This window comes from Muscardinus avellanarius, assembly GCF_963383645.1.
Source record: "Muscardinus avellanarius genome assembly, chromosome: 10".
Lineage (NCBI taxonomy): Eukaryota > Metazoa > Chordata > Mammalia > Rodentia > Gliridae > Muscardinus > Muscardinus avellanarius.
Genome location: NC_137796.1, coordinates 75076969 through 75090764, shown reverse-complemented (window position 1 = coordinate 75090764; position 13796 = coordinate 75076969). Strand labels below are relative to the sequence as shown.

Genomic DNA, 13796 nt, shown 5'->3' with positions numbered 1-13796 from the left:
TAAATAAAAATAAATAATAGGTAGGACTGGGTAGTGTCGCTCAGAGGTAGAATGCCCCTGGGTTCAGTCCTCAGTACTGCATAAAAACAAAAACAAAGCTGGGTGTGGTGGCGCACGCTTGTAATTCCAGCATTCAGGAGGCTAAGACAGGAGGATCACGGCATTCAGGATCGCAGTTCAAGGGCAGCCCCAGTTACTTAGTGAGGCCCTCTGCGACTCAGGGAGACTCTGTTTCAAAATAAAGAATAAAAAACAGGGGTAGGTGTGTAGCTCGGAGGTAGAATGCCCCTGGGTTCCATCCCCAGACCCGCAATAAATAAATAAATAAATAAACGAATAGGGGTGAGGATCTAGCTCAGAGTTACGATGCCTCTGGGTTCAATCCCCAGTGCCAATAACAACAATAACAATAATAGAGTGGGAGAGAGAGAGGAGCGTCTCAGAGAGTGGCAGTGGAGTGTCCAAGCTGACAAGGTGGCCTGCCCAGTTTGGATGCAGAGGAAGAAGCCTCTCGAAGGATGACCCCAGGAAACAACACGCAACAGTTTTCCAACCAGTTTGACGAGGTGCAAAGTTGGGTTAAGAGGAATTTATAAAGCTGAAGGAGGCCAGGCATAGTGGCCCATGCTTGTTATCCCCGTATTTAGGAGGCTGAGCCAGGGGGATTGCATGTTTGAGGACAGCCTAAGCAATTTAGTAAGGTGCTCAGCAGCTTAGTAAGACCTTGTTTTCAAAAATCAGTCTTGGGGTGTAGATCAGAGGTAGAATGCCTCTGGGTTTAATCCCTAGTACCAAAAAGAAAAAAAGAAAAAAGCTGAAGGAGGATGGGGGAAGACTTACTAAGACATAAGCAGAAGGAGCCGGGCATGGCGGCACGTGCTTGTTAATCCCAGTACTTGGGAGGCAAAAACGGGAGGATCTGGGTTCCTGGCCAGCCTCGACTACTTAGTGAGGCCCTCTGCAACTTATGAGACCCTTTATCAAAATAAAAAGAATAAAAAATAGGGCTGGGGGTGTAGCTTGGAGATAGAATCCCCCTGAGTTCAATCCCCAGTAACACACGTGTGCGCATGCACACACACACACACACACACACACACACACACACACACACACACACACAATTAGAAGGAGGAGGAATGAAAGCAAATGCCGAGCTGGGTATGGTGCCCACTCCTGTAATGGAAGTGATTGGGAGGCTGAGACAGGAGGATTGCAGGTCTGAGGGAAACCTCCGCAGGTAAGTTGTCTCATCAACCTAGTGAGACCCTGTTTCAGTATAAAACTAAAATAGGAGTCAGGTGTGGCGGTGCATGCTTATAATCCCAGTACTCAGGAGGCTGAGACAGGAGGATTGCAGATTCAAACACAGCCTCAGCAATGTAGTGAGGCCTTGTTTCCAAATAAAGAAATAAAGTCAGGCTGAGGATACAACTTGGAGGTAGAATGCCTCTAAATTCAATCCCCAGTACCAAAATAAATGAACAAATAAATAAATCTGAAATAAGGTTGGGGATGTAGCTCAGAGGTGGAATGCCCTGGGTTCAGTCCCCAGTAGCACACACACACAGCAAATACAAAAAGAGGGAGAGTGATTAATTCCAAGAAGGATTAAGAATTGTACAGGAGGAAACAAATAAAAAGACATTACTGGGCTCAGTTATGAAGGATGTTTACATAGATGTAATTATGGAAACAGTCAATATGGATTTAACCAAAATTGCAACAAAACTGTAACCACCAGTGTTAGTGCAGACGCCACAGGTTAAGGGCACTGTCTCCAATGAGACTGCCTGTGGCCTCAAGTCCCAGGGTCCCCAGGCCACTGAACCAGCTGGCCTGGTTCAGAAGTTAGTTACTTCTGAACCAGCTGGCTACCAACCTGGAAGTTCCCATGACCTGCTCAAGTTTGATAATTTTCTAGGTCCACTCACAGAATTCAGGAAAGTACTATGTTATAATTACAGTTTTATTTGAAGGAATATAAACCAGGACCAGCCGTGGTCCAGGAGGAGACTCTCAGGGCAAAGTCTGGTGGCGGGGATGGGGGCGCTCAGTGTGGACCTTCTGTCTTCTCGCTCTTGGAAGCACAATGCGTCACCCCCCCCCCAACACTGGTGACAATCACCAGCCGAGAGGCTTGGTGTCTGGAGTTTCCTTTTGGTTTTTTCCCCTTCCCTTCCTTCCTTCTTTTTTTCTTCCATCCTTCCTTCCTCAGGTATTGAATCCCAGGGCATTCTACCTGCAAGCTGTACCCCTAGCACTTTTCATTTTTTATTTATGTTAAAACGGTTCTTGCTAGGCTGATGAGTCTCACTACTACTCGCGGAGGCTGCCCTCGTACTCATAACTGTCCCATCTCAACCTCTGGGATCGCAGGCGTGCCCCACCATGCTTGGCTTGGCTCCCTTTGGGATCGCAGGCGTGCCCCACCATGCTTGGCTTGGCTCCCTTTGGGATCGCAGGCGTGCCCCACCATGCTTGGCTTGGCTCCCTTCCTTCTTCTTCTCATACTGGGGATTACACCCAGGGGTGTTCTACCTTTAAGCTATACCCCCAGCCTTTTTGTGTGTGTGTGGTACTGGGGTTCCTGGGAGCCCTTCTACCTCCAGGCTACACTCCCAGACCTATTTTTTTTTTTTTTGGAAACAGGGTCTCTTAAGCCAGCGTGGCTGGCTTCGAACCTGTGCAATCCTCCTGTCTCCGCCTCCCAAGCGCAGGGATTACAAGCGTGCACCACCACGCCCGGCAACCCCAGCCTTTTTTATTTATTAATTAAAATTTTTTGTGGTAACTGGGGATCAAGCCCAGGGGAATTCTACCTCCAAGCTGTACCTCCAGCCCTATATTTTTTATTCTTAATTTGAAACAGAGTCTCGCTAAGTAGCAGAAGGCCTCACTAAGTAGCTGAGGCTGACCATGAACCTGCAAATCCTCCTGTCTCAGCCTCCCAAGTACTGGGATTACAAGTGAGTGTCACAATGCCCAGTTTATTTTTTATTTTTTGAAATAGAATCTTGCTAAATTACCATGTGCTGGCCTCAAATCTGCAATCCTTCCATCTCAGCCTTCCACCACTGTGCCTGCCAAATTCTTTACTACACAAACAGCAGGATGAGAGGGAAAGTGTGTATATGAATAGGTGGCTTAAATAATTGTCTTTTTCATGTAATAGAGACAATCTAAAATGAAAAAAGTCAGCCAGGCATGGTGGTACACGCTTGTAATCCCAGCATTTGGGAGGCTGAGACCAGAGGATCGTGGTTCACGGACAACCTTAGTTATTTAGTGAGGCTCTTTGCAACTCAGTGAGACCCTGTTTCAAAATAAGGAATAAAAAATAGGGCTGGGGATGTAGCTCAGAAGTAGAATGCCCCCTGGGTTCCATCCCCACTACCGCAAAAAAAAAAATAATAATAATAAAAAAAATAAAAAAAGGAAAAAGTCAAGCAATTGCACTATAAGTATGTTACCCAAAAACATGGCAATGAAGACACAAAATTGGGGTAGACCCAGAAGCAAGGAGATCCGGGCACCACGGCACATTCTTGTAATCCCAGTGAGGATTACCGGTGAGGCTGAGACAGGAGGCTTGCAGGTTTGAGAACAGCAATGTAGTGAGACTCTCAGCAACCTAGCAAGACACTGTTTCTCCCTCTCCTCTCCCCTCCCCTCCCCTTCTCCTCCTCCTCCTCCTCCTCCTCCTCCTCCTCCTCCTCCTCCTCCTTCTTCTTCTTCTTCTTCTTCTTCTTCTTCTTCTTCTTCTTCTTCTTCTTCTTCTTCTTCTTCTTCCTCTCTCTCTCTCTCTCTCTCTCTCTCTCTCTCTCTCTCTCTCTCTTTCTTTCTTTTTTTTTCCGTGGCACTGGGGATTGAACTCAGGGGCATTCTACCTCCAAGTTATATCCCCAGCCCTATTTTATTTTTGATTTTGAAACAAAGTCACACTTGGTTGATGAGAGTCTCACTACTTGCTGAAGCTGCCTGCTGAGATCTTTCTGTCTCAGCCTCCCAAGTACTGATATTACAGGCATGCCTGGCTATGAGATCCTACTTCTAAATAAATAAATAAATAAATAAATAAATAAATAGGGCTGAAGGTGTGGCTTAGAGGTAGAATGCCCCTGGGTTCAATTCGCAGGACAAAAATAAAAATAAATAAATAAATAGATAGATAAACAAGACGAAAAACAGTAGCTATTGCCAGGTGCTTCGGTATGGAGAGGAGAAATGCTCTTAGGGAGAAAACTGTTGCTTCCATAAGACCCCTTACTGCATGTTGTAATTACGTGAAGGTGAGCCATGAGCCTGGAGAAGTAAGCAGAGCCCACAGAGGGCTCAGAGACTAGGTGGACCAGCCTGGCGTGGTGGCACATGCCTATAATCCCAGCACTCAGGAAGTTGAGATGGATGGATCACAAGTTTGAAGCCAGCCTGGACAATTTAGCAAGGCTCCCAGCAACTTAGTGAGACCCTGTTTTTAAAAACGGGGGCTGGAGGTGCAGCGTGGAGGTAGAATGCCCTTGGGTTGACTCTTCAGTACCCACCCCCCTCAAAATAAGAAGGGGTGAGCCAAGAGGAGGGGGAAACCAAGGTGTTTTTCTCTTGGCAGCCCAGCAGACATGCCCAGTGCTGCCTAGGACACGGGGGTCACAGGTGACATTAAAGGGAGCTATCTAGGAGAGATGAGTAGACGCCAGATTGGAGAGGGGGAGGAGGGATGCGCAGATGAGAAACAGGGTTGCTCACTTTGAAGATGGGAGAGCCCTGAGGTTGTACAAATGCTATTGAAAAGAAGCCAGCAGAAGGAGAGGTTAACGCTTGTAATCCCCACGCTTGGGAGGCGGGGACAGGAGGATCGCTCAGGTTCGAAGCCAGCCTTGCTGGCTTAATAAGAGACCCTGTTTCCAATAAAATATAAAATAGGTCTGGAAGTGTAGCCCGGAGGTAAAAGGGTTTCCAGGAACCCCAATACCACCAAAAAAAAAAAAAAAAAAAAAAAGACTCCAGGGGTGAGGGTGCCTTTGGGGACTTAGGTCTTCTAAGAGGAGGAGGCAGGGATAGCTCTGCCTCTGGCCATCCCGGGAAAGGGGAAGTCCATAGCTGCCCTTTATCCATCTCTTCCTGTCTGCCAGCTAGTACTCACCCTCCTGGCTGGCGGGCTGTGGCCTCCACTTCCCAGGGGAAGGCAGCGTGTGCCTCATGCTACCTGCTGCATGAGGTCCCCGTGAGCCCAGATTATTCTGCCTCCAAAGCCAGGTTCTGATTGTGGCACTTGTTTTGGAGTGACTCCCAAGGACTCTGCCCTCAGGACCTAGCCTAGGGGTGAAGCCCCTAGAGGGCAGTCTTTTCAGGCAAGGGCCAGAGGGTGAATCCCAAACTCCAGGACCTAAGAGATCAGGAAGAATCTGTAGTGTGACAGTGCTGTAAGCAGGGAGGCAGGCAGGAGGGCAGGGCTCTGAGCCCCTGAGAACTCTGTCCTGCCCCTGTAGGGCGGTCCCACTCCACCCCAGGAACAGCGGTGGCCAGATCAATGGGCTTTTTAAGAGCATTTGCGCGTTGTGATTTTCATCTGAATTCTCCAGATTGAAGAAGTCTGTGTTCTGAGGACAGTATGGCCAAGTTTCGGGGAGGTGGTTGGAGATGCTCAGGTCAGGAGTCCCTAGGAGGAGACCCCTGACCCAGACAGGAAGCAGCCTGGCATGTTCTGAAAGAGAAAGAAGCCCTCCAGATGGGGCCCAGCACGGTGGGGCGGGGGGGGCGGCGCCCTGTGGTTATAGAGCAGGGACCTAGAGAGGGAGGGCCAGCTCTGCCGGTCCACGATGGTGGCTCTAATGGTCCACCGAATCCACTAGGGTCACAGCGGCTTACCTGGCCGGCCAAACTCCCCGCCTGCCTGTCCTGGCTCCCCCAGGGGTCCGAGAGGAGGGGTGCAAGATGTGGGCCAGATTGGCCTCCTCGGGGTTCTGCTGGAAGAAGGATGGAGCCTCATTAACTGAGCTCACCTAATTAAGTGCTAATTAGCCACCATATGCACCCCGCCCCTGGCGCCCCGAGGCCACCCCTGCCCTTCGGGGGTGCCGGGGGTGCCGGCGGGGATCCCCTTCCCCCGCACCCGTGCAGCGACAGCCCCCACCGCGGCGCGCGGACACGCGCACCAGGGATGCGGCGCAGCGCGCGCGGCGCTGGGCACCGGCCGCCCGGGGCGCACGGAGGCCGCGCAGCCTGCCCCCCGGCCCGGGTGAGTGGCCGGGCCGGGAAGGGTTAAGCCCACCGAGCTGGCGGCGGCCTAGAGCGGCGGCGGCGGGCCGGGGCGCGGGGGCGCGGCGGGCGGCGGGGGCGGGGGACAGGATGCGGATGCCGGGGGGACTTCCTGTGCCGGCCCCGCGCCCCCGCCCGGCCCGGCCGCTGCCCGCACCGACGCTCGGGCGGGCGGGCGAGCGAACGGGGACCCGGCCCGCCCCCGCCCCCGCCCCCGGGCTCCGGCACCTGTGGCCGCGCCGCACCGGCCACCCAGCGGGGCCGACGAGGGCGCCCGCCCCGGCCCTGCTGCGCGATGGTCCTGCCGGTCCAGCCCTGAGCCCCGCTGGGGCTCCTGCCCTGCTCTGCCTCCTGCCCCTGCCCCTGCCCCTGCCCCTGCCCCTGCCCCAGCCGGAGTCTCCACCAACTTCTGCCCGGGAACTCCAGTCTGCCCTTCTCTAGGTCCGAGGCGACTTCGGCCGCCCTGACAGCGAAGACCCTCCGGTGTGCCCAGAAAGGCCCTGGGGTGGCCGGCGCCTCCCCGGCTCTTTCTGGATGGAGGCGCCCCTGGAAGGAGCTAGCTGAATGCTGTGGCCTTCGCCTTGCAGCCTCTGCTGACCACACCTCCCCTAGTGCAGAGGCTGCAGACAGCAGGAAATGCTGTACCAGGTGAGGCCCAGGGGAGGCTCACGCTGGACGCTGGACGCTGGGCACAGGGACGGGACGCTTGTCTGGAGGATGGGACTGGGCTCCAAAGGCCAGGGAAAGCTGGAGGCAGCCTGGGGAGGCCTGGATGTGGAGCCACTTCTGCAAGAGCAGGCAGGCAGTCCTGCCAGGCTTACAGTTCTCTGTTCCCATACCTTCCCCGGGAGCTGGGTAGCAACTGACACGTGTGGCTGGGCGAGCCCCACAGCAGTGTGGGACCCAGGAGGCCCTGGAGATCAGCAGTACTGGCCGTGCTTTGAAGGGGGCGGAGGAATGTGACCTGGATGATCAGTCTGTGTGTGTGTGTGTGTGTGTGTGTGTGTGTGTACTGGGGATGGAACCCAGGGGCCTTCTACCTCCAGGCTACACTCCCAGACCTATTTTTTAATATTTTATTTGGAAACAGGGTCTCATTAAGTTGCTGAGAGCCTCACTAAGTAGCTGAGGCTGGCTTCGAACCTGTGTGATCCTCCTGTCTCAGCCTCCCAAGCACGGGGATTACAAGCGTGTGCCAACACGCCGAGCCTGATGATCAGTTTTTTGACCAAGAGAGCACCCTCAAATGTCCCTCCTGGGACCCAGGCTCCCTGGCCTTGTGAAGGCTGGTTCCCACATTGGCGTCTCAATGAAGAGCAGCTCTGTGGATATTGGGGAGAAGCTGCCCCGCCAGTGGTTCTGCACAGCAGTGGTGTACAAAAGCTGCCACTATCTCCTGTCTGAACAGCTCCCTCCCTTCTTCTCAGCACAGCTGGCTCTCCAGGACCCCTGTGTGACCGCCAGGATGGAACTGGGGCCGGCAACTGAGACCTTTGTGTTGGAGCTGCGATGTCTTGAGGATGGGGGCTCAGGGCCTGACACTCTCTCAGGTGAGGGCTGGGCTGGGCTGGCCCCAGGTCTGCCACTGCGCACAGAGGCCCCAGGGTGGCTGGCAGCCCGCACCGCTCACACCCACCAACTACACCTGCCTCCAGCAACACCCGCAGGTTTGGCCTGGGATTTTCGGCGGTGGCCTCATCAGGCTGAGCTCTTGTGACCCAGCTGCTCCCTAGCAGTGCTGACAGCCTGGACTCCCACTGTGCACTGGCTGCAACCTGCTGCTTGGTTGCCCCATCTGTCAGGTGGCCTCCACTGTCCACTCACCTGGCCTTGGCTCCAGACTCGGGTTCCCAGGTAGAGCTGAGGGACAGAAGGGTTCCCTGCCTCTGCCCCTTGGTGCTGCTGCAGACATTGGCTTCTTTCCCCCTGTGGCTTCTACCCTCGTCCACTTTTCCTGGCCTCTGCTTCCATTTGTTTTTCTCTCTCTCTGATGTCGAGAGGTAAATGTGGTGCTGCCTAGCTTTCCAGGAGCTCTCCCTGGGACCCATTCTGGGTCCTTCCATGGTAGCCATGCTCATGAGACTCAGTTTCTTGTTGGGTGCTTTAAGGGAGCTGAGTAGAGCCTGAGGAGGGCTGATCTGAGCCTGCAACGGACCTAAGAAATTAGTGGGGTGGGATGAGGACATATGGATTAAACAAGGACTCTTTAAATTTAGTATTTACTTATTTACTTACTTATTTTTGATACTAGGGATTGAACTCAGGGGCTTTCTACCTCCAACCTACATCTCCCTTTTTATATTTTGTTTTGAAAAAAAGGTCTCACTAGGTTGCTGAGTCTCACTAAGTTACTAAGGCTGATCTCAAACCTGCAATTCTACTCTCTTAGCCTCCTAAGTATTAGGAGTATGTGCCACTCTTGGCTCTGACTTAAACATCTAACTGACAAAAGTCTTGTGAGGTCAGACATATCAGGCAACACTAAACTACATGTCTACTAAAATCCCTTTATTAAAACTGTCAAAATTGCTACCCCAGAAAATCACAGAGGAACCAGGCGTGGTGGTGAACGCTCGTAATCCCAGTACTTGGGAGCCTGAGACAAGAGGATCGTAGATTCGCGGCCAGCCTTGGCTACTTAGTGAGTCCCTCCTTAACTTAGTGAGACCCTCCTTAACTTAGTGAGACTCTCCTTAACTTAGTGAGACCCTGTTTCAAAATAAATAATAAAAAATAGAGCTGGAGGTGCAGTGAGGAGGTAGAATGCCCCTGGGTTCCATCTGCAGAAAGAAAAAAAAGGTCACAGAGTCCACGTGGTCAAGCTAGAAATGAGGGTACTCACACACAGGTGTGATGTGTTGCTTCCAGAGGAAGGAGGAGGAGGCTCTAAGAGACTCCCTCATCTTCTACCTACCCCAAACTAGTGTGTGTCTATGAAAAAATGTACTCATGGGTCCATTAGCTTAAATAAGGGTTATTAGAAATATTTTTCTAAAAGGAAATTATATAGATATACATACCCTATTTTTATTAAATCAATAAAAAGTTCTTTTTGTACTGAGGATTGAACCAGAAGGCATTACACTTCTGAGGTACACTCCAGCCCTACTTTATTTTTGATTTTGAAACAGGGTCTTGCTAGGTTGTTGAGAGTCCCGCTATGTTTGAGGCTGTCCTTGAACCTGCGATCCTCCTGTCTCAACTTCCCAAGTACTGGGATTACAGGCATGCATCACCATGCCTGGCTTTATTTTTTGTTTTTAAACAGGTTCTTGCTAAATTGCTGAAACTGATCTCAAACCTATAATCCTCCTGCCTCAGCCTCTCAAATACTGGGATCATAGGCCTGCGTCTTCTCGCCCAGCAAGAAAAGCTTTATCAATCAAACCACTGCTTTCCATTACACAACTGAAAATGTGATGCTGTGGGAAGAGCCGATGTTGAAATCAGTCTTGGAAGTGGAGAACACTCCTCGGATCACACCTGTAAAGAAGAATTAGGATTTTCTGATAGGACAACAGTGAAACTCAGAATGAGAAACGGAATGTGAACCATGTGTAGAAGGCTGTGTGCAGGGCTTCCTCCATGCCTCGCACAATACTGGGGCTCTACGTCTGTCCTAATTCCTACACTGTTCCTGAGAAGGATATTTCTTTTTGCTAAAGAGGAAACTGAGATTCCCAGTAGATAAATAATCGGCCTCAAGTTGACTTGAGGCCCTTAGTCCAGTCATTCTGAAACACTTTTGTCTGGGCATGGTGGCAAACACATCTATGATCCCAGTACTTGGGAAGCTGAGGCAGGTTCAAGGACAGCCTCAGTAACGTAGTAAGACTTTCAGCAACCTAGCAAGACCCTGTTTCAGAACAAAAGTAAAAAAGACTGGGGATATAGGTTGGAGGTTTCAGTCCCCAGTACACACACACACACACACACACACACACACACACACCACTTCTGGTCTTTGAGTGTTTCAAATGGAGCTGGTTTTATCCTGGGCCTGTTCAAGCTGCTGTTACTTTGCAGGCTAATTCCTGACCTTCAGGGATTTTTTCAAGCACCTGCCAGGTTCTAGGGAACTAGTAGGGCCCATGAGCCAGCAGGAGGGTAGACGGATGCTAACTGGGAGTTAAGTCCTGAACTGAGGGCTAATTGCCTAAAACCTGGTGGTGTCTCTGACACTGGTGATTTCTAGAGACTGCCTGTGGTAACCCTTCCAGGCAGCTTCACAGAAGTGCTTTATTATATTACAGAGAAGGTAAGTTTCATTTACCTAAGGTGTGACCATCACTGAGGTTAGCGTGACCTTGGCCATTGGAATAGTCAGTGCACTGATTTCCACTGGGTGGTAATGAAGTGGGAGGAACTCCTCAGAGAAAGGTGTTAGGCCCCAGGCACCTCCGTTGGTATCAGTGCCAAGATCTAAGCATAGAGCTTCTAGGAAAGGAAGCTGAGAAGAGGGGTCCCGAGTATAGTGACGAGCAGCCCTTGGGGACACCACACCCCCACCTGTGGAATCTCAGTGTCTCCCATGCTGCCACTGTCAATTGATCTAATACTTTAGGTCTGTGCTGAGAGCTCCTTAGTGTATCCTTGAGTGGCTGTATATAGGCAGGGTAAGGGGCAGGTCCTAGGGGGCTGGATTGGAGAACTGTCTATAGATCCTTCTCTTCTGGCTTCCTGCCATTTCCACTACAGGTGGCAGTGGTGGGAGCGAGAGTCAGGAGGAGGAAGAGGCTCAGGAGGGCAGCAGAAGCCCACAAAGGCCAGTAGTCTCAACTCCAGTAGAGACCAATAACATCACCGTGGAAGCCCAGACAGCGCAACAGGAGTTGCAGCAGTTAAAGCAGCAGCCAGAGCTGCAACAACAGCCGCAGCATGAGCAGCCACAGCAGCAACAATCACAAAACCAACTACCAGGATGTCAGCAACAACAAGATGGCCAACAACAGCAGCTGCCTCAACTACAGCAGGAACTACAGGAAAACACGCAACACCAGAAACCAAAACCACAAATTCAGCTAATGCAACAGCAGGGACAGGTGCAGGAACAGCAAGTACAAGAGCAACAACTATTGCAACAGCAGCAGGAGCAGTTACAGCAGCAGCAAGTGCAAGAGCAACAGCAGCAACAGCAGGAACAGTTACAGCAGCAGCAAGTACAAGAGCAACAACTATTGCAGCAGCAGCAGGAACAGTTACAGCAGCAGCAAGTGCAAGAACATCAGCTGTCACAGCAACAACAGCAGGAGCAGTTACAGCAGCAAGTGCAGCAGCAGCAGCTGTTACAGCAGCAGCAGGCACAGTTACAGCTGCAGCAAGTGCAAGAGCAACAACTATTGCAACAGCAGCAGGAGCAGTTACAGCAGCGAGCGCAAGAGCAACAGCTCTTACTACAGCAACAGGCACAGTTACAACAGCAGCAAGAGCAACAACTATTGCAGCAACAGCAGCAGGAACAGTTACAGCAGCAGCAACTGCAAGAGCAACAGCTACTACAGCAGCAGCAGGCACAGTTACAACAGCGCCAAGTACAGGGGCAACAACTGTTGCTGCAACAGCAGGAACAGTTACAGCAACAACACGTACAAGAGCAACAGCAGTTACAGCAGCAGCAAGTGCAAGAGCAGCAGCTGTTACAGCAGCAGCAAGTGCAAGAGCAGCAGCTGTTACAGCAGCAGCAAGTGCAAGAGCAACAGCTGTTGCAGCAGCAACAGCAGCAACTGCTACAACAGCAGCAACTGTTGCAACAGCAGGGACAGTTACAGCAGCAACAGTTTCAGCAGCAGCAGGAACAGCTACAGCAGCAGCAACTGCTGTTGCTGCAGCAGCAGGAACAGTTACAGCAGCAGATATTGCAGCAGCAACAACAGGCACAGTTACAACAGCAGCTACTGCAGCAGCAGCAGGCACAGATACAGCAGCAACTATTGCTGCGGCAGCAGGAACAGTTACAGCAGCAGCAGCAACAACAGCAACAACTATTGCAACAGCAGCAGGAACAACTCCAGCAGCAGCAGCAGCAGCAGCAGCCTCCACTGGAGCCGGAGGAGGAGGAAGAGGTGGAACTGGAGCTCATGCCAGTGGACCTGGGGTCAGAGCAGGAGCTAGAGCAGCAGCGGCAGGAGCTGGAGCGGCAGCAGGAGCTGGAGCGGCAGCAGGAGCTGGAGCGGCAGCAGGAGCAGAGGCAGCTGCAGCTCAAACTGCAGGAGCAGCTGAAGCAGCTGGAGCAGCAGCTGGAGCAGGAACAGCAGGAGGTGCAGCTGGAGCTGACCCCTGTGGAGCTGGGCGCACAGCAGCAGGAGGTGCAGCTGGAGCTGACTCCCGTGCAGCCCGAGCTGCAGCTAGAACTGGTGCCTGCCACAGGGGGCAGCGGGGCGACAGTCCCGGGCGCCCCAGCGGCGGTGGTGGTAGCTCCCCCTGGCTACGTGGTGCTGCAAGAGCTCATGGTGCTGCCCGCTGTGACCACGCCGCCGACCGTGGTGGCCATCCCGGGCCCAGCGGGTAGCGCAGCACTGACACCCCCACGGCAGCGGCGGCGGCGGCGCGCGCGGGACAGGCCGACCATCTGTGGGGAGTGTGGCAAGGGCTTCAGCCGCAGCACGGACCTAGTGCGGCACCAGGCCACGCACACGGGCGAGCGGCCGCACCGCTGCGGCGAGTGCGGCAAGGGCTTCTCGCAGCACTCCAACCTGGTGACGCACCAGCGCATCCACACGGGCGAGAAGCCCTACGCCTGCTCCTACTGCTCCAAGCGCTTCAGCGAGAGCTCCGCGCTCGTGCAGCACCAGCGCACCCACACCGGCGAGCGGCCCTATGCCTGCGGGGACTGCGGCAAGCGCTTCAGCGTCTCTTCCAACCTGCTGCGCCACCGGCGCACGCACTCGGGCGAGCGGCCTTACGTGTGTGAGGACTGCGGCGAGCGCTTCCGCCACAAGGTGCAGATCCGCCGCCATGAGCGCCAGCTGCACGGCGCCGGCCGCTCCCGGGGCCTCGGCCTGCTGCGCTCCTCCAGGCCGGCGCCCTCGGGCCCGCAGCGCGCCCAGCAGGCCTCAGGGGCTGCAGCATCCGCCGCCAAGGGACCGTGATGCGGGCGCCTCGAGGACAGGGCGCAGGGGCTCAGGAGCCACGCAGGGCCAGCCTGGAGGCACCCAGGGGCCCGGGGCGCGAAGAGGCTTTTCTACCCGGGAAGCCCCGTGCAGAGTGGATCAGACACCCAGTTGATGGTCCCTCGGGGCATCCTGTAATATCCTTGGTGTGCGTGGCGGAAGACTTCCATCGTCCCCGGGATTCCTGGAGAAGTGCCAGGTTCACAGTTTCATCCCCAGAAAGCGTCCACTCAGGAGAGAACAGCCTTGGTGGCTAACAACAGCACGCGGGGAAAGCCATGGGTGGAGGACTACCACCCTCTCCCTGACCGGAAGGGGAAATCGCACTGATCAGAAACAAGAGCCACCCGAGAAAACTCCCCGCGACACACCATTGGCGGCGGCGTTTGATGTGGACCAAACACTAAGCCAGGGAATAAAATGCCCATG

The 13796-nt window shown here is 53.4% G+C and overlaps 1 protein-coding gene across 1 annotated transcript; it reads left to right on the top strand.

Moving 5' to 3' along the window:
- Positions 1-518: 518 nt before the first annotated feature.
- On the top strand, positions 519-13346 carry ZNF853 (zinc finger protein 853; the record flags this gene model as incomplete). Its single annotated transcript, XM_080703823.1, has 9 exons — positions 519-566; positions 5583-5648; positions 6121-6238; positions 6348-6556; positions 6700-6741; positions 6846-6906; positions 7143-7233; positions 7525-7808; positions 10957-13346. 9 exons carry the CDS (start codon positions 519-521, stop codon positions 13344-13346), a joined length of 3309 nt encoding a protein of 1102 aa, XP_080559949.1.
- Positions 13347-13796: the final 450 nt, after the last annotated feature.